General features: G+C 40.8%; 1 protein-coding gene across 3 annotated transcripts in view; it reads left to right on the top strand.

Annotated features, from left to right (window-relative positions):
* The window catches only part of eva1ba (eva-1 homolog Ba (C. elegans)), a 38025-nt gene extending 20120 nt beyond the window's left edge, over positions 1–17905 (top strand). For 2 of the 3 annotated variants that reach the window (XM_088932946.1, XM_088932947.1), the window contains 3 exons: positions 13149–13279; positions 15706–15804; positions 16155–17905. In XM_088932946.1, the coding sequence (XP_088789072.1) occupies positions 15738–15804; positions 16155–16570 (483 nt within the window). In that variant the 5' untranslated portion in view covers positions 13149–13279; positions 15706–15737 and the 3' untranslated portion in view covers positions 16571–17905. Of the gene's footprint in view, positions 1–150; positions 503–13148; positions 13280–15705; positions 15805–16154 lie in introns of those variants that run through there. The other variant, XM_088932945.1, reaches the window with a different exon arrangement.
* Positions 17906–20060: the final 2155 nt, after the last annotated feature.

The following is a 20060-nucleotide window of genomic DNA, read 5'->3' as shown; positions in this document are numbered from 1 at the left end:
GGAAAAACTTAGTCCAGTTAATGAGCCCGTAGTTTTCCTGGCAGTTTCCTTGACAACAGAAAGGAAGTACTCCCTCCTGCCCATGTTTGGCTTTCCCTCTATTTTTTGTGTGTGTGGAAGGTATTGTATGACAGCTTTTCCTGTGGCTTCAGTGTGTAGCTCAGCGCGCAACTCATTACTGCATCTGAACATCTGGAAGGAAGCAACCGCCTCCTCCCAGCCTCCAGTTGCCTGCCTCTGTCAGGGAGACTCGCAGATCAGATACAGTCCAGGAGCACAGCAGAGACACACCAGAAACGTGTGGACAATTTGCCACTTCTTTCTGTGCTTTTTTTATGTTGCAGCCACAAGTCTGAAAAACTCCGTTTTCTAAAATGTTTTTTAACCAGAGGTACCTATTTGCCCTCTGAAAAAAAGAAGGTGGAGGTACCTACTTTTTTGCAGACTTTTGTTTTTATAAATTTGTCCTCCGCCAGCATCGTGTTGGTGGCTGTAAACTTTGGTAAGTGTTTGTGAAAACCTTCCTCTTTTCTCCCTCTTGGTAGTTCTCTCTTCATCTTCAGTGTTGCTTTACTGTTGTATTAATGAATTCTGGGAATGTTAACCCTTTACTTGCCAAAGACATGGTGCTGTGTTCAGATTTCTTTTCTGTTATCATTTTTTTCCATTTTTGAACTGCTGGAAAAGACCTCAATCATTATGCCCCTCAAAGTAGTTCCATGTAACTGAATGAATTCTCCTGTGCAGACGTTTTACCATTTTAAATTGGTATTTTCTGTGCTGTGTGGCTAGCGTTCAGGAAAACTAAACTGCAATGTACTGTGCGTACTGTACCTGAAGATTTCTATAGATGACAGAAATGCCTGTTTCTAAAAGTATCAGTGATTCATACATTCAGTGGTTTGGCTGGTGCAGAATGACTTTGTGAGTCTATATGTGCTGTTTTGCTCTGTGAGGAGTGAGGTTTTCAATAGGTACATAGTGGAACTTTACATTCACAACTGCTTTGCATTTATAGTTGTATATGTATAGTTGATTTTAGGAAAAAAAGTCAGAAGCCTCATACTGTACTCTGAAACAACTTGCTTGTGAAGTCCTGGAATCTTGATGGTGTGAATGCAAACGGACTGAAAATAGCGAGGACTGAAGCTGACATCCAGTAGCTTGTATTGCTCGCTGCCAAGAGCTGGATCTGAAAGCTGCGTTCAGCAGGATTAATTACCATCATTATCAAAACAGTTCAGCAGGAGGAGTGTAAAAGGGAAAATGATTGTGGTCGCACTATGCCAAGCATGAGCAACTCCTCGTTAGATATTGCTTTTAACCCAGTTTCGTTTTGATACTGAAATTCAGCATGTCTCCGGATCTAGACACTGGAATTGGGAAAAGATTGCTCGACGAAAAGGGGTCATTAATCTTTCAGAGGGGGCGTGCCAAGAGTACATTCTCACATTTGTATTTAAGGATTTGCGTGGTACTGGTAATTTCTTTAATGTAAATAACAGCTCTACTTACATTTCGAGTAATTAAAATACTATTAAAATATAATAATATATAAATTAATATGCACGTCTTACTATTTACGTGGCTTGACACTTTAAGCAGCACGCAAGCCTGAAGTGTACATTTGTGAACCGGCAACAGAAAGGACAAAGAATGAACTTCATATGCGAAAATACTTGTTCTCACAATATATATCCAAATGCTGAAAAAACGTCCGACAGCTTTCAGCGATCTTTTAAACATACGTAGTTTGAAATGTGTGTATTTTCCTCGTAACATCTGAAATACCGTGTCTCGAAAATAAATGAGCGTTTAAACGGTTAAGTGAAACTTTTGAAAGAAGTCGGACATCTCCGGTGGTTTCGTTCTGACGCTACTGAAGTTCCAAAAAATGAAAACCGAGCGAATATTAAACATCGAACTGACTTTACTGCGGTGCATTTCAAAATCCTCAACACCCACTGAAACGCAGAAAAATCCCCGTCCCTGCTATCGAAGCTGTCTGGTTTAAAAAGAAAAGAAAACAGCGGGACAAGGTGCCGGATATCTTGAATCCTGAAAGAAAAGTCTGATCCTGTTTCGCATGCAGTTCGGGGGTAGTTTCGTCCTTTTTCTGACAAAAGGTTTTTTATTGCGTGATGACTGTGCAAAGCGTGCCATAAACGCCGTAAAGACCTGGGAAGGTTGTCAACTGCACGGACTGCGAGCCTTCCTGTAAAAACAATAGGCTAGCCGTGCTGAACAGCCAAAACAGTACTGCAACATTGCAAGAAATAAACCAATGCAGTAAATAACCCAAGTGATTTGGGTTTTTTTTCTATGCCAAAGACATCTCATGGTGTAACATGTTGTAAAGAGTTACAGGAAAGTCAAGCACAGTTGTAATCTTTTTTTATCTTAAATTCTTCCTGGCGTATGAGGCCTTTATTGGACATGCCCTTAAAGGTCCTCTTGCGTGCCACAGGTTGCAGACCCCTGCTACTTAAGGTGAAAAGCTCTTTCAGGCATTTGTCAGGTGACTCAAGTTACTTGCTTCGACCCGTATTTTCAGTCAAAGAAATCAGAAGGAAGAGGAACGTGGCATGCCCCAGGCACTATGAACAGCTGCTGAATACTTTGAGTCTGCACAACTGGCAGTGATGCATAGGTCGACCTTATCCTTAATAAGAGTAAACACCCCCGTTAATTCTGTATTTTGACAAATTTAAGTGATCAAATAAGACCCACGCACTGATTGTTGCAGGGAATCCGTGTACAGTACATGTGTAACTGGTCACTCGATATTAATGAACATACAGATGTCTGCATGCCCTTATCAAATCTGTTCACTACAGCTTTCACACAGAGCCAGCACTCCCTTCTCCTCCCTCTCCCCAAGGTTCCAGCAGTGTGCCACACAACGAGCAATTAACACCTCAAACCACATAAAGACAAAGAGCGTTTTAATCACAACCCCATTTACACAAGTTCAGTTTAGCAGCATTAGCTGTTAGCATTTACTCTGGCTTCTGCTTATCATAAAGTAAAGCAGTCCCTAGTTACATTTCTATTGTGTTAGTTTACAATTGAAAATAATTTGCACATTCAGCAACACTGTCTTTGGTCTTTCTTAAAGTCCAAAGGAGTATATCTGAGGAATCCAGCCCTTGCTGTGTATTGCTCTGGGAGCTCTGATGTCAGGCTGTACTGTACTGATTCTGTGTCCTAGTCTTTAACGGACGTTCTATCTACCAACCCCATTAACAAATTCCTCCCTTACCGTACAAGAAAAAAGCCCCACCCCCAATACACACGCCTCTTTCATAACCAGGCAGGTCTCTCCCTCGTCCCCGGTCCCCACACTTTGTTTGCATGCAGTCAGCCTTATCAGCCAGCCTGGTAGTTAACATACTCTGTGAGATTTGGAGGTGAGAGGTCAATCCTTCACTTTAGATTCAAGTCTAAACGCCAGTGATCTTTAATCTTTGAAGCATGAAGGATTGAAGGGTCCCTACCAGGAAATTTACACAGAACTGAAAGCTCAATTTTCCCTTAAATTGCCTCTACATAGCATACTAGATCCTAATGGTCAAAGGTGTAATATTTAACCAGGGGATATTTGGTTCATGAAGAACTACCAGTACCATCTTTCCCCTTTTTAGTAGCAGCTTTAGAACCAACTTTCATCATAACCTCCTTTAAACACATTGGAATGCATTTAGTCTCACGTGATTATTGTTACTACCCTATTTTGCAACAAGATTTAAAAAAAAATCCATCAAAAACAATGCCATCCATACACTTCCTATAAATCCAAAAGGGTACTATTTATCTCTGATATTGTTTTAAAACCACAACATAGTCATCTGTTTAATCAAGTCACATTCAGAGGGAATGAATCTGATTTTATTCTGTCACTTGAAGTAGAAACCACTGATGATGGATACATCTCCTCACTTCGTGGCACAGTTTTTAAAATGTTAATGTTTTTAAAGTTTTTCCCAATACTTTTAACTCTTTCACTTAAGCGATGGACAAAAAGCTGTTAGCTTTTTCTGGAAGAGAATGTAAAGAATAATGAGCATTTGTTTTACTGCATTTTCTGCAATCCCTTGAATAGACATTTTGAACTCCAAAGAGTGCTAGTTTTCTTTAACATGTAATGGAGGCAACAGTTGGTTTGAACAGTTCAGGAATCCATCTTTGAAAACTAGGTTTGACTTTCATGAAATGGTGTAAGAGTGTAGCTATGGTCAGATGGAAAGCCTGGGGTCCAACTGTTAGCCTTGTAAGCACACATCCCCACCCAACAGGCCATGAACATGTCATGTGTGGTAGATGGATGGTAAAAAGATTGTTTGACTTTTCTGTGAAATGATCTGTGAGACTCCTACCAAGGTGTTATCTTTTCTGGGTCAGAGGAGCAGCGATTATTCTGCTCGGCACACATGCCCTCTTCTGTGGGCTGTGAGGGTGTTTAACCAGCTCACTGCTGCACTGCTTTTGCAGATTTCTCCAACCAACATTGTGAATGATTGATCCAGATGAAATGCTGAAGAATTACTTTTAAGACCAGCATGGGGGGTTCCAAAGGAGAAGGACAAATGAATGTAATCCAGCATTATCTCTGCATTTGTTAAAATGTGGCTTTTAATTCATGCATGCCCTTATGAAATCATCCAGTTGATACCTGTAACCTTATGGTAGGTGTGTGTATCTCTGTTACACTTTTGAAATTTTCCCCTACTCCTCACTGTTCCTATATTGTAGTTTTGACTAATGTTAGGATTAGTTCCCATTTATTGGTATGGTGCTCTACATGACCAAATTTCTTATGCAATTTTTTTAAGACCCCGACCATGGGCGTAATATCCCCGAAACCTGATGCATTTTGCCCAAATTCAGTCTTCCTGCATCAGTAGTTGTTAATTTCTGTGCTGTGAAGATAGAGCATTTAAAAACAAAACTGCAATGTAGGAAAAGATCTTTTAGGTTTAGATGAAAGCTTAAAGTAATGCATGTCCTCGTGAAATCCTTAAGGAGAATCAGCACTGTGTGTGTACTTTTCCAGTGGTTTCCCAAACGAGTGCTACTGTATGAATTTGAAGCATTTGCGTCACGTTTTAAGAAACCTTTCACAATGTCTTCACTTTACTCTGATTTTTTGCAAAAAACTTTTCAAGACTAGTGACGGACTCCAATCACACTTAATGTATTAGGTAAACACTATATCTCTACATTGGGAATGAAAAAAAGTGCACAAACACTGTAACTCAGTTTTTGATCCATCTGTGAAGGTACTGACAGGAATGACTGGAGCCCTTGGCCAATGTAGGACTCCTGTACACACATGAGTCCATGCAGATTTGGAGCCTTTGAGTGTAAATCTTACAGTTTGGCCCATTGCAATCGAGGCATCCTTAAAGATGATGTGCTGTGCCGTCATTAAACACTTATATTTTGATTGCATATATTCTGTGTATTCAATTCTGTGAGTCCCACAAAATTTAATCCTGTGTACGTTAGGTTTATACACATGGACAAGATTAAGCTTCAGATGAGATCATGCATTTTTTTATGCAGCTACTGTCAGGATCACCTTGGGATCATATTGCTTGTGCAGCTGAAAAAAAAGGTCTGCTGCCAAAATTAGTCACTCTTTAAAGTTTACGCCAAATTGACAGATTTCAAGGGCTGTGTAATGATTCATTAAGTTGTAACTTTTTATGTCTTGACCTTATCAGGCAAGCAGTTCACTTGTGAAACACTTCAACTAAAATCATTTGTGTACATTTAAGTACAAATATCTTGCAACTAATTAATTCTTTTGCGAAACATCCACACTTTGAAAACAGAGTAATCACATTACTTTTATCATCCTGTGGAATACACAGCGATAATGTATTATCATAGTGTATAGTTTGTACTAAAAATACTAAAATTCCTACTCAAGACCCAGAAAGTCAAGGACGAGCAGTGATGAAAAAGGTGAAATCCTTGTAATACAGTGTGCGAGAAAAGCAAGGGAAGAATGTTTTTCACGTCACAATTTTTCTTACTCTCTTCAGGAAAGCTTCCGTATATTTTTTTCACTCAACAGCCTGACATCTGCTTCCTATTAACCTCAGACTTGTGCCTCTATTCCTCCAGTGACTATAGATTTACCCCTGGTTCACTTCTTGCATCACAAACATACCTGCTGGAACCTGAAAACGTATACACAGTCTCTTCTGAGTCTCCATATACTGTATTGCTGTTATTTACTTCTTGCATTATCTTTCTTTCCTCCACAGAACGTGTCGAGCATTTCTGTAGATACATGCATTTAAGTGTGTGGTTATTGTCAAATTAGCCACGTCAGGCCTGCTATGAAGAAGAATAAAGAAGGACTTTGCCAAGTATATGAAGACTTTGCAGAGCTTGTGCAGCCATACTTAACAGTGTAAAGAAAAACAGAAAATATTCCTTCTTGAGCAGAAACACAGTTCTCTGGCTGTCTCCTTCTAAAATTTTAGCCTTTTTATTTAAAGTTAATATATAATCCTACTAGATCTTTCATTTTTCATTGCAAAAAGTGGCATCCTAGCTTTATAGAAGTAACAATGTTAATGGCATGGAACACCCGCTTAGCTTACCATGAGCTGCTGTGATCCAGTTTTTGAAGATTCAGATCCATGTTAATTAATGATCTCTAAATGGCAGGCTTGGTTTCTTCTCATGCAATAAGATTGCACAAGCGCAAGTACTGTCAGGGCTGGAGAGGTTCAGACTGGCCAAGGCTTCCTGGGCTGGCATCACAATAGCAACACTGGGGACCGTCCCGCCTCCTGTGAGCTGACAGTGCACCCAGTGAGAGCTGCATCGCTCCTCCAGCTGAAGCCCATTCACCTGTGGGTTCTGGGAGACTGGTAGAGTCAAGACAGCAGCTCCTGCTCATGCTCCTCCTGGTTTCCACCCTACCCTCACCCTCCTTTCCCCTGTGCAGGTACAAGGACTGTGTCTGGAATCATGCTGTGATCAACTGATGGTGGCTGGGAAAAAGAATCCCAATTAAAAATCAATTAAAATACATTGTCAGCAACAACTGCACATTTGATTCCAATGCTATCTGAGTCAAACATAACTGTCCATTCCAATGCACTATTGCTGCCTGTGATCTCCTTTCTCATGGTGTATGGTGAATGTCTATTGTCATTGGGGCGTGTTATATACAGTGCTGATTAGGCATTGTACCTGGCATATCATTTCTGCACACAGATAGTTAGATTATTCTAGGCCAGGCATCAAAAAAGGGTACTACTATTTTGATGCCTGGCTTAGTGAAGTGCAACATCATAGCAGTGGAGATGAAAAGCAGAAAGCAAAAGCCATCAAAAGGAGTGATGTCAACGCAAAACTATGTTGTGACAGGTTGCCAGGAAAGAGAAGTAGAAATGCATTTCAGACAGGTCTATGCAGGAGAGAGTGAGAGAAAAACTGCTTGATTTCAGCCTGCAGTTGTTAATGAGCTCGGCATAAGAGTTCAGCAGCTGCCATTAATCTACAGGGTCACCCCCACCTAGCGGGGGAGGTCAGAGAACTGATGGCATCCACATGTCTGACTCCTTTTCACAATAAATAATTCCACTTCTAGTAACAGATACTGGCAGAGCAGTGGCCCAGGGCAGCAACGCACACGCTGAGCTTCATCTCAGTTTTGTGCTTTAAAGAGATTATGAGAAGAAAATCTAAAAAATAGGAAGAAGAAAGAAAAAAACTTGCAAGGTTGAAAAGCCTCAATTATAAGCACAAATGCAATTTTCACATGGAGGAGTAAATATTTCAACAGATGCTCATATTTACATCTTTAGAAATAACCTATATGACTTCATAGCACGAAAATGACCACCTCCCCTTTTGTGATTTAAGGTTTGTTTGCACGGTCCTACGTCGGCCTTATTCCCAGTTAATGTGCTTCCGCTGAGCCAGGCCAGGCAGTCTGGGGCCCTGGATAGCTGCTGGTCCCTGATTACTGTTATCTCGGGAGCCAGGCTGGTTTCATCTGTGTCTTTACTTCTCGGTTCTTAACAGGGGCTGAATCATAGGTGCCTGTCAGTTGTGGATTAATGTCAGGAGAGCAGCATAATTCCAGTGAGAACAATGGCGTTGATTTGTTGTCTAAGTGGGGTCATTATGCTTGTTTTGTCAGGGATGTAGTGCAATGGTGCCACTTCTTTATGCTTCAAACAGTTCATTAATCCCCGAATGTGAATCCTTTGTATCTGGACCTTTTGTTTTTTAAGGTTTCTCTAGTCTAACATTATATAAAGCATGAAGTTTTATTTCACTTTGGCAGAACTGGTGTATACAGATTTGATTTCTCTACACAATACAATATTCCAAATTGCAGTTAATAGATTACAGATACTGTAGGTTGTTTAAACTGGAAGTGCATCAGGTAAATTAATACCATAAGAAACGTTATAAATGTGGCTCGTTTGATTGCTAGAGGCTAAGTGAACTGAGGATCTGAACTGGCTGTGTTTTGAAAAAAGTCAGGGTATCAGCTTCAACAGCATGGCCTCACAAAAAAGTGACTTCTGTTCTCAGATACGTTGCAGTTGCCTGTAAGGGTCACTTGTGACTTCTGGTTTGTCTTATTGAAAAGAGGTCTGATGATTTGAATCCTTGAATCAATCCACTCAAGGTCTGCTCTGGACAAGACTAAAAAAGTTAAGTTATTTTCGCCTGTCAGTGGAGGACATTCCTTCAAGCCCAGAAGAATGTGTCTGGTTGTCCTTCTCTGGACTGACTCCAGAGCAGCAACATCTTCTTAGTCACTTCAAAAAAGCTGTTGCAGAATTGTTACCAAATGTGCAGAAACAATTCTTCAGGCTCAGAAATGTCCTCTATAAATATTTTGAATCATTTTTCAATTAATCTTCATCTGAAGTACGTATGCGTGGTGTGCAGCAGTTTAGCCGATGTGAACATGTTTATGAGTGTGCGTGAGCAAGGCCATGCTGAAGTTTCTCTACAGCTGATGCAGCTGCAAATGAAGGCCTCAGAATTCCTTTCAATGTATTTGAAAATACATAGCTAATATTTGCTATTATTTTTTAACATTATTTATAATTAATGCATCATGAGCCTTTAATGAAACAAGCTTTTAAAGAAAAACTTTTTTTCCACAGCAAAATGTTCTACATCAAGGAGATGCTTTCCATAGACTGAATATGTATTTTTTCCTTTTAGTTATTTATGTACATACCAATGTCTTTATATAATTTCCTTGATAATTGCAACTGTTTGTATTGGATATATTTGATATTATAGAAGATTACATCATTTGATGGATGTTTTTCAATATCTGCACTAACAGAAGTCATTTCAAGCCATACTGCATTCGTATTGATTAACCAACAGCTCTCTGAGGTCATTTTCAATGAAATTTAGGAATAGATAAATTACTAGGAGCAGGATGAACACGCAAGGGTAACTGGCGATTTAAAGCTTTTATTTTGTTCTTATGAGCTATCAAAACAAGAAACAGCAAAGGCGAGACAAATACATTTATTTCTCCTGTGACTTTCTGAAGATGTGGAGAATGATCTTTCCACACTGGTTTTCACATTTAATCTACAATGTTTCTTTTGGTTTCAGAAAGAATGAAGTTATGTTAAACCCATTTCCTTAAAGATCCACATGCTATATTTCTAGTGTTTGTAGGAGCTCCAAGTTGACTCCATAAATAACCGTCATTTTCAGAAGGCGAACTGTGGAGTTGCCAACTGCTGAACCACATGGAAGTCAACTTTTGATACATATTCTATCTGATGCAAAAATATTTAACTGATTTTATCTATCTGATACAGAATTATTTTACTGTGGGAGCTAAAAAACATTTTAGTTAAAAAAACAAAAATTTTTGTTAAAAAATAATTTTAGGTCTGTGTGCCCAAAATCCCCAAAAGGATAGAAAAACAGAATTCAAATTCTTATGAAGCAGTATTTTGGTTTGGCGTCTGCAGAACTTTTTATTTGCAACACTGTAAATATAGTTTTTTGTCATCAAACAGAGACAGACTTAAACGCCATAAAATTGGTGGCTTCTTCTGTGAGTTCCTGTAAGCAACTTGAAATAGCTTAGACACTTCTCTCACAACATGTTGACAGAAGATGTAACCCTTCTGGGATAAGCGTCTGGGATCACTCCCTGAATGGTCCCAGAGTTTAGGTGTGTTCACTTGCAGGGTACATCATTTGCTTCCAGTGAAAACCTGAAATCAGTTGTAAAGGAACATCTGAAAAGTTATTCCTTTACAATTCGTCCACAGAGGCACCCACAGCATGAAAAGGCACTTTTCTTCCCTATCGTTTTTGATGATGAAGTAGACTCCTTGCAAGAAAAGACACCTTCCAGAACGCCTCGACTTAGTGAGCAACATATGGCAACATTTAAGGGTCCAAGTTTTGAAATAAAATGAAATATAAATTAAGCCTTTCACAGGGACAACACGCCATTATGACCTCAAGCAGGCTATTCCCGTGCCAGGAATTCTTGCGGTTGCTGAACAATTTTAGGAATCAAAAAATCTGTTTCTGTTTTTTTGTTTTTGGGCTGTGAGTTTGCCATTCAAGTGAGAGCAGGGCCTTATCTTGGCCTTGTGTGGAAAGCAGTAAACCGGGTGCTATCCCATTAACTTGAGATGGAAATGTAGTCAGGGGTAAATCCCTAAATAAACTCTAAACATCAGCTGTGTTAAATTCTGTAATACATGACAGTAGATCATTGCATTAAACTGTTTATGAATAGTTTTGTTTTTTTTTTAGCTTTTTTGCTTTTTTGCACATCTAAATGGGATTCTGCTCTGTAGACATTATCCTCCACACATTAACCATGTTTTTGCTTAAATTAACTTCATTTAGGCAAGTTCCCATTACTGATGAGATTTACTCAAATTAACAAATTTTATCAAATTAACATGAAATTGCACCTCTAGTTGCAAATAAGGTGCCAATTTGCATTGTCTGTAGAAACCCTTGGTTCTAATCTTCTCTCATAACTAATTTCTAGAAGTTGTACAAGGGAAATATTGAGAAAAACTGAGGCACGTAATTGTAGCAATGGAGTGCTGTTGTGGTCAGAAGGTAGTGGACAGACATGAAAGATGTAGACTAGTCTGTCTTCAAATGATGATCGTTAAACTATCCAGCTGTATACAGCGTTAAACAATTTACGTGCACTCTGAAATGTACTTCTCCTCACCATGAGGTAAACATTTTCAGTTTATTATCTTTAACTACTAAACCAAATGAACATTTCCTGTTCTCGAATCACTGGCACATCTGTACCTCAAATGGACTAAAGAACTGTCCTTAAGAGGCAAGTGGAAATCCTGCTGACAGAAACACTGAACATACAGTAGGTATGTGTGCATGCAGTAAAAACAGTTTCTTTATCCTAAGTGGACAGAGCAAGGGAATGACTGAAAATTTAAATCAAATTTAAAGGGCAATCTGAGGAAATGAGGCCAGTGAAACAAGAATGGAGCTCAACGGTGTTACGGTTTTAATTTTTTAAATTATGATTCTTCCTTCTGAAGCCATGACTTCTGGTTTGACTCCCTTTGACTCCTATCAAGACAGCAAGATTCGACTCTAAATGTGTTCAAGGTTTTAAGCATTTACGTTTAGTTTGGAGTGGAGACCACGAAATTCTTTCAGCCTCGAAAACATCCTTGTTTAATTAAAGCCAATGAGGCAAGTCTGTTTCCACAGTCACCTCTGGCCCTTGTGAGACTGAAAGTGCTCCAGATTGACTCAACCAGTGAAGGTGTTCATTCATATTTTGGCTGAAGCCCTATTATCGGGATATTTGATCCTGGGTCACATTGCTGTGATCAGCATTCAACAAGTAACTTTGTTTGTCAAACCACAAAGCAACATTGCTGACAGGAAAGGAATGATTGTTGAGGCTTTAGGTTTTTATAAACCATTCCCCGATACCTTCTGAGCTAACTCTCCTGATGAAGTGACATTATTGACAGGCTTTACACTCTCTTAGCTGTGTACTTCAGATAAGGCTGCTGCATGTTTAATATTTCAACAGTAAGCTGATGCTGGTTGGCAGGGCTTGTGCACACACAGATAACTGAAAGAAAGGCAAAGCTGCTCGAAAGAGTGATGCTTTACAAATCTGTCTTTGAGCCAAAATGAAAACGCATCTCCCAGGGTCTGTGCAGAGACAAGTATTGTCTGTGCCATAGCAACCGCAGAGGATATTTTGTGGCTTATGTCTCAATGTATGAGGCGTCTGCCAGATGGAAATCTGTGTTTTTAGAGCAAACAGCTCTGTCAGACTGGCAGCTTTATCATATTCACACCATCTTCATCTTACAGCAGATTCTCGAGCCATTCCTTCTCCTGGCACTTCAAGAGCTGATATTACAACTTTTACAAGCCCTGTTTAAACTGAGACATTCTATTCTGCGATGCCTTTTCGGAACATAAGGAGCATGTGCAGACATATACTACAGGCATCTTCAAAAAGAAAGACAAATAAGCTTTAGGCAGTATAAAGTAGCGGTACAATAAAAATATGTAAGTGGGGTATCAACCTGGACAAAACAGTTTCAAAATCACAGGCTTTCCTTAGCTACGTTTCCAAATAGGTGAACTACAGAATTTTGTTTTCATCACAAGTGAAACTGCAGTGTCTTGTATGTTGGAGGTAGAGTAAAGATGAGGAGTTTGGAAAGCAGGTTTGTAAATCGGAATGTCAGATCCTCTTGGCGGCGTGTACTGCCCCTGAGTTACACTGCTAGTTATAAGGGGGGGCATCCAGGAACCTGTGCAGAACAATTAATCCCTCTTTGAAATGAGAGGCTGCGGTCTGGATTCAACCCTGGACTAAATTCCTCACCCCCTGGAAATGTAAATACGTTTTCTCAGCGTGCAATGTGACTGATCAATGCAAGGTACCTGGCCTCAAGCAAGTAGGATGTGTTGGGAGTTTTCTGTTACCATTACAATCCATTTTTCTTGATGGTAGCCACCTCCTCTCAGCTTGTATCACCCTCTTTGACGACAGGGAGAGCTCTGTGATCATCGGTAATACCGTCTGTGTGCACTGTAGCTGTAGGTCCAGTGACCTAATCCAGCTTGACGTCTCTGTTTGCTTCCAGCCTGGGGCAGACAAATGAACACAAAGAGCTGAGGAAAGTACAGCAGACAGAAAGGCTCCATCACACCATCAGCCACATCTCCGAGGCCATGAGCTATGAAACAAGGAGCTGGTGAACTGTCACCCTTCATGGTAAGTGCGTCTGCGCTCAGTGATCGTTTGCCAAACTAACCTTTGAGGGAAACACAGATGCCATACGTAAGAAGAGCCAACAGCAAGTGTTCCTCCTAAGTTACCTCGGCTCTATTAATGTGTGTACTACAGCAATGACTTAATTCTACAGAACCTTCATTAAATCTGCCCTGACATTCGCTGTGGTAGCCTGGTTTGGTAACCTTACTACAGGCAATAAAAAGAGACTGAGCAGGACTATGAAGGTAGCCAGCAAAATAACTGATGCACAACAACTACAGCTTTCAGACATCTACGTCATGCAAATAGTACAGAAGGCCAGTATAACCAGTGACTGCCATGACCACCCCTTGCACAGTGAATTCAACCTCTGTCCATCTGACGTTGATTTAGACTGCAATTCAAGAGCAATAGAACTGTCATCTTTTATTCCCACAGCTATTAACCTGTTCAGTTTGGACAATTGACTGCATATTTTATTTTATGTCTCTTATTTGTTAATGGGTTTATGTTTTGTTAAATGTGTTGTGTAACATCTTATATCTTTCACTTGCCTGCAAATTTTACAACTCAGACAATATAGTCGGTAAACTAGAGACGTTTTTTTCATTACGAATTTCATTCAATGCAATGGCTCCTGCATCAGTAAACTCAGAAACATTGGGTTTCACATGGATTTCTGGTCATATTTAGTCCATAGATCGGTCTTTTCGTCCTCAAATATTGATATTACTGAAGAGAAGAAGCAATTTGTTTTTTTAAAGACTGGTTGGCTCTCTGAGGTTCCGAAGTCAATTGCTTGCTGTGCTGGCTATTTAAAGATGACTGTTACGTAAAGGGAAAATGTACTGTAAAGGTCAACTGCCTTCCATTCATTTGGACTTCCCATCTGATGTGACTCAAAGCTCTGTTTCTGGTGTGTCTGTGAATGGTGCTGCTGCAGCATGGAAACAATAGTCTCTGGATACTGAAACAGGACAGAGTCGGCAGGAAGAATTGAGAGAGGAGGGGGGTGGGGTGGGGAGGGAAGACCTTACTGACAGGAAATCTGCCAAGCTCTGCAGGAAAGGCATGACCCCAGCCTTTAGATACTAATGCCAACGTCAGGTAATTTAAATTAGAAACAGCGGCATCCTCATCCTTCTGCACGTTGAGCTCCACCCCTCATCTGTTTTTTAAATGAGGGGGTACTTTGCCAGCGTTCCCCCCAGTTCCCAGCAAACATCTCAAATTGACTGCACAGTGCCTGTGGAGCGCGTCGCCTCTGAATTTCCGTGGGAAAGCAGAATTGAGGTCGCGCACGCACGGAACATGACAGAGGTCGCCGTAGAGAGAAAACAAAAAAAAACCCCACTAAAAAACAAACAAGGAACCGCACGGCGCCGTGGACATCACAGCCACCCTTCGTCGCCGTGTCTGCTGTGTTGGTTTTGAAAATGGAGTTTAAAAAAAACAGGCCAAAAAACAACAGTTTGCTTGTACTTCCCACTGTTATGGTAGCTGGTAAGGAAACAGACCTCATTTACTGCTGGAATATGTGACCTGTTTCACAGAACGGCCGCCACACTGCAGAGCACGCAGAACGTCATGTGCCAGAAGCCTGTGTACTCAGTTGCTGTCGGCAGTCTGAAACAACACAGTGGGTTTTTGTCTGCAGCTTTGGCCTGCTTGATGAAAGCCAGGGGCCAGCAGGCGTACAAAGTGGCAGATTTAGTGCATGTGTACATCCAGAAGAACTATGGACACAGGGAGGTGTTAGAAAACAATGTCATCGCATGACATAAAAAAACATTTCTTTAACCAGAAAGTCACATTAATATTAAGCAGAGGAGTAGAAAGCCAATTTTAGCCCATTTAGTTTAGAGACGACTTTAGGCTGTGTATTTAGGTTAGCCAGCTTATTATAGCCTGTTTTACAAGACAGTTGAGCAACACCCCTAGATCATCTGAAAATGTTGCATTGGGATCGTTCATGTCTACTGTGGACAGGACCTTGGTGTTAACCTCTTATCCAGAAGATGAGACTTCTAACAGTACAGCTCCCTCTCTCATCCTGGGGAAATGCTACAGAACTTCAATCCCAAAGGAAAGGGAGCGCAATTCAAGTGGAGTGTGACTAAAAGGGAATAATGATACCATGTGCCCTGCATGTAAAAATCTTGGTTGTGCCATAGTAGCAAGCGACATCATTCTCATTTGGGAAACTGACTAATGCATTAAATATGAGATCAGTTGTTTAGCAGAGCATAATATTATTGTGTGTTAATGAGTTGTTTCAGGATTTGTCAGAAAGGTCACATTGCTGCAGACATTTTTTGCAATGTGCATCTTTCACATCTCTCAGCAAACAGTTTGTGAAATATAATGTCTGTCAGCAGAGGATCTGCAAAAAAACTAAGCATGCATTTTCATTCTCTTTTTTTTAGGTGTGAGGTCGTTACAAAGAGACAAAGCAAATATGGATGACAAAAGGCAGGAAATGCAGCTTTTGAGCAACAGTATTGCTGCCTATGCTCATATTAAAGGTACAGACTTTTCACTGCTCTCTTATGAGCTGGCCGAGCTCAACAGCACACTGACAAAGTACATCCCTGGGGGAGATGTTGTGTGGAAAGCTACTTCAGGAGCAGCCCTTGAATTAAAACGATGTGCAATGACTTGTGTGTTTTTTGTTTCTGGAGTCACATGCTCGAGTGTTTGTGGTGCATGAGCTGGAGGATTTGCGTACATCCGCACTATAGGGATCATCGTGCAATGAGATAGAGTTAAATACAGAGGATAAAACATCAGAGCGCATGTTGGCCCTGTCGATATTAAAGGCAAAAGGCCCTGTAACTAAAGGTCCCCCTCTCCCGCGTCTCTTTGTTTTATCCAGAAAACTCAGAGAGCTTCGGCCTCTACTTTGTCATCGGAGTGTGCTTCGGCCTGGTGCTGACGCTCTGCCTGCTGGTGATCCGCATCTCCTGCAAGCCGCGCACCGAGCCCGCCCCAGAGAAGAAGAGCCTGAAGGACTGCAACCAGGAGGAGGAGGACGAGGATGAAGACGAGAGCGAGGAGGAGGAGGAGGGGGAGGACGCCGCGGCCCCCCACCCCGTTACCGAGATCGCCATGGGCAACCACAGCCAGTCGGACGGCACCCTGAGCGTGAACGTCTTCACGTCGGCCGAGGAGCTGGAGCGGGCGCAGCGGCTGGAGGAGAGGGAGAGAATCATCCGGGAGATCTGGAGGAACGGGCAGCCGGACATCCTGGGCACGGGCACGGGCACCATCGGACGGGTCCACTACTATTAACGCCTGCTCACAGGAGCGGGGCTGCTCCGTAGCCAGCATCCCTGCTCACCGGCCCAGCTCAACACCTGCTAACGGAGCAAGAAGAAAAACACGAACCAGCTCCTCTGTGTCTGACCTTCACGTGGGAAGCACATATCATTTGAAGGTGTTGTTATCTGTATATCATGGAACTCTTTTTCTTTTAATCTGTGCTTGAACTGAAGACTGAAAACAAGCAGGGTATGAACCACACCTGTGCTTATTTCCATCGACATTTTTTATTGAGAAGGTGCCTTTGAACTTTGAACTGGAGAGGAGAGGAGTGGATAATTGCCACACCTTTATCCTCTTTTTTAAAACCTTTTAGGACTGAAGAGGCGAAACAAGAGAATGTTTTTCCCACGGCAACAGTAAGCTTGATTAGTTGTTCGGTCTTTAAAGTTTTTGAGACATTTTGTTCCAGATATCTGTGGCCTTTCAGCCTGAGGAGTAACCCTCTAGGAAGAGAGAAAAAACAAAGAGACTAATTTGTGCGTTAAGAACAGTCCTTCTTATAACTGTATGTCAGAAATGTTTTTAAATTAGATTATTTTGTATTCTGTATTTTTAAGAGTGCACACAAATGTCTTATCTCCACTGTCTCTAAAAAAAAACAGTTAACAACTCCAGCAAAATATTCTTCTGGTACGACCTCTTAACCCTCCCCAAAATAACAGTCTGATGCTCACATTTTTATTTTTGTATTCAAAATTCAAATTTCAAAAGTGACCGATAATTTCAGCTTGAAGTAAAAAGAGTCACGGCAGTGGCTGGATCTGATGTTGGCGCAACTCACTAATGCATTTGCATTCCTGTAGATTTCAGAAAGAAAGAACACGTTAATTTTTCTTTTCACCTATTCATAGGAGAAAGAGAGGTAGAATTCTGTAGACTCCCAAACTAAAGGAAATGGCACCATTACCCCTGAATCCCTCGCCCACCCCTGAGCACTGTGATGCCAGTCAAAAAAACAGCCAGCTTGGACCTCTAAAATGAACAGGATTTTTCTTTAATAAAATGTTCGCTGACACATTAGCATTGCAATAAAGCAATAATGCTGATCTTTATCTTGGAGGGCTTACACAACAGAAAAAATTCTCAAGGACAGGGAGTATTAATGAATGCCTCTTCAGCTTCTCCCAGAGCTAGACTTTTCCTTTCACATGCAGGAAAAAAGTTTCTCTGTGGCAGAGCTGCAGTTCCAGAAGTGAGAGCCTGCCATTGAAAATGTTCCAAGCTAAAAAAAATGAAAACACTCAAAAAGATAGTTAATACAAGATAATACATATACATATAATAAAAAGCCTCATGAAAAACACCTGTTGAAAACAATGTCCTTTTCATTTCTGCTAATTATAATTACCATGACTGATTTTTAGTATTACACTTGAATTAAATAACTGCAGTGCTGTCTTTTAAAAACACTGCACGTTACACCTATACAGTATGTATGAGTCAAAGATGTCAGTGCTTTGTCTGGTAAGTATGTGTGATATGCCAAATAGATGTAGATTAATGAAAAATGTATTGCTTTTATGCCAAATTGGACATATTCTAAAGTCCAAATCAGTCTATAAAGTCTTTGTGGGGGGGAAGGGGGGTCAGATTTCACCAATCTTCTAATCCTATTTAGTCCTTTCTTACTGCCTAATCATTTCCTGGACAAAACCACCTTTCAAAACCAGTATTTAAATTTAGGCTTTGTGATTCATGGTGAGCTTATTTTGACATTCAGTTCATTCCAGGTTTTAGGCGACTTCATTCTTTTTGGTATTAGTCAGTTCGGCTCATTTTAATTTACTCCAAGCCGAATAAAAAGCACGTTTGTTTGAAGAGCTAAGAACTGGCTTTAAAACAAAGAACGGACAGAATAAAAATAATATTGATATATGGCTTGTGTTCTAAAATGCTCTACGGTTCATTCCCCTCAAGGCCGTTTTAGAATATCACATTAATGCTGGAGCCTGCAGACAACATCAGGCAGAAAAACAAGCTAAGTGTACATTTCCACCTTTCCTGGAAAATGCTGGACACCCATGGCTGAACTGTGAATAACACTCATTTTCAGATCACTTAGTACTGCAAGTAAAAACACTGACTGCAATAGAACCAGACCAGACCAGACCAACATACACACATTCCTTCGTAGCTGTGACCCTCAGCAGCAGATGAAGTGGCAGTGGACTAATTGTGGTTATGCTTTGAAGTGGTGAATATGCAGAGTGGCTCACTCAGTAAGAACTACTGTAGGTGTCTTGAATTCCAGCCTGGATCATGTGACTAGCTGACTATAACCAGCATTGCCCCGAGAGGCGTCTCACAACTGGCCAGTGGTAGGTGGGGGATCTGTCAGCTAGCTGATGAAGTAGCAGTCTCCATGACTTTCTGGGAGCATGCAAGATCACAGTAATGTCAGTGAGGGGTGCATCTCTTCGACCAATCAGCGTCAAACCTCCACATTGGGTGGGCATGTAATAAAATAAATTGGTTTGAGATTCTACATTTCCAAAACAAAAATAAGCTAGGGACTTGTTTTGCATCCCTTATCCCTTCTTCGGGGTATTTCCAGTTCAGTCGAGAGTTCAATTCTGAGTGCAATAACAGGGTTTCCTGGAGCTGCACAATCCAGAACAAATTTATCTTTAAAAGGCTGATTGTGTTGGTTGCACTGCAATGTTTGGTCATATCCGTTTGACATTTTGAGAATGGCCAAAGAACACAGCAGGGGCATTGAAATGCGAGGTGCCTTCTTTATGCAATTGTAACGAAAGGCTTACGTACTTACATCTGGATATACAGGGTGATCCATGCTTAACCTCTCAGGCTCTGCTGCTAAGAATGGGAGGCATTAATTTCTCGACTAATGATTGACCGGGCTTATTCTGTATGTGTGTAAAGAAGGGCTCTTCGAGCAGCCAGTACATGAGGAATGGTCAACAGAACAGATCGTATGTGTGTGAAGTTCGTGAGAGGAACTGAGTTCAAAGAGTTTGTATTTAACTTGTTTATATAAAGTGCCATGCTTTAATTTTTTACAACACAGCATTTCTGAAGAGATTAATAATGTTCATCAGGCATGTGGGCATTTGTATATGAAGTGCCATAAAACCCGTCATGTTACAAGAAGGGCAGAAGAAACGTGCAGATCAACACTTTTGGGCTACAGAATGAAAATTCTAGACAGCAACTGACATTTTCTGTTTTGGCCTTTGGTGCTATTGTAATAGAGAAAACATTTTACAGAAAACTGACTAATGCATATATACTGTATACAGTACATCCTTTTCTGCAGAAATTAACTTTGTCTTGGCTTTAAATGAGGGGTTTTAATCTTCAATGATCACAGTCACATACCAAAGAGCACTGTCACCTGACAGCTATTTTGTCTAAGAGTACATCACAGCTGTAACATCTAAATGACTCTTATGTCTGAGTTTCTGATTTCCACAAACAACAGCCTGTTTTATTGGCA

The sequence above is a fragment of the Atractosteus spatula genome, chromosome 14, assembly GCF_055471065.1.
Source record: "Atractosteus spatula isolate fAtrSpa1 chromosome 14, fAtrSpa1.hap1, whole genome shotgun sequence".
NCBI classification, from domain to species: Eukaryota; Metazoa; Chordata; class Actinopteri; order Semionotiformes; family Lepisosteidae; genus Atractosteus; species Atractosteus spatula.
The sequence above is the reverse complement of the archived record's forward strand: the minus strand, read 5'-3'. Positions and strand labels throughout refer to the sequence as shown.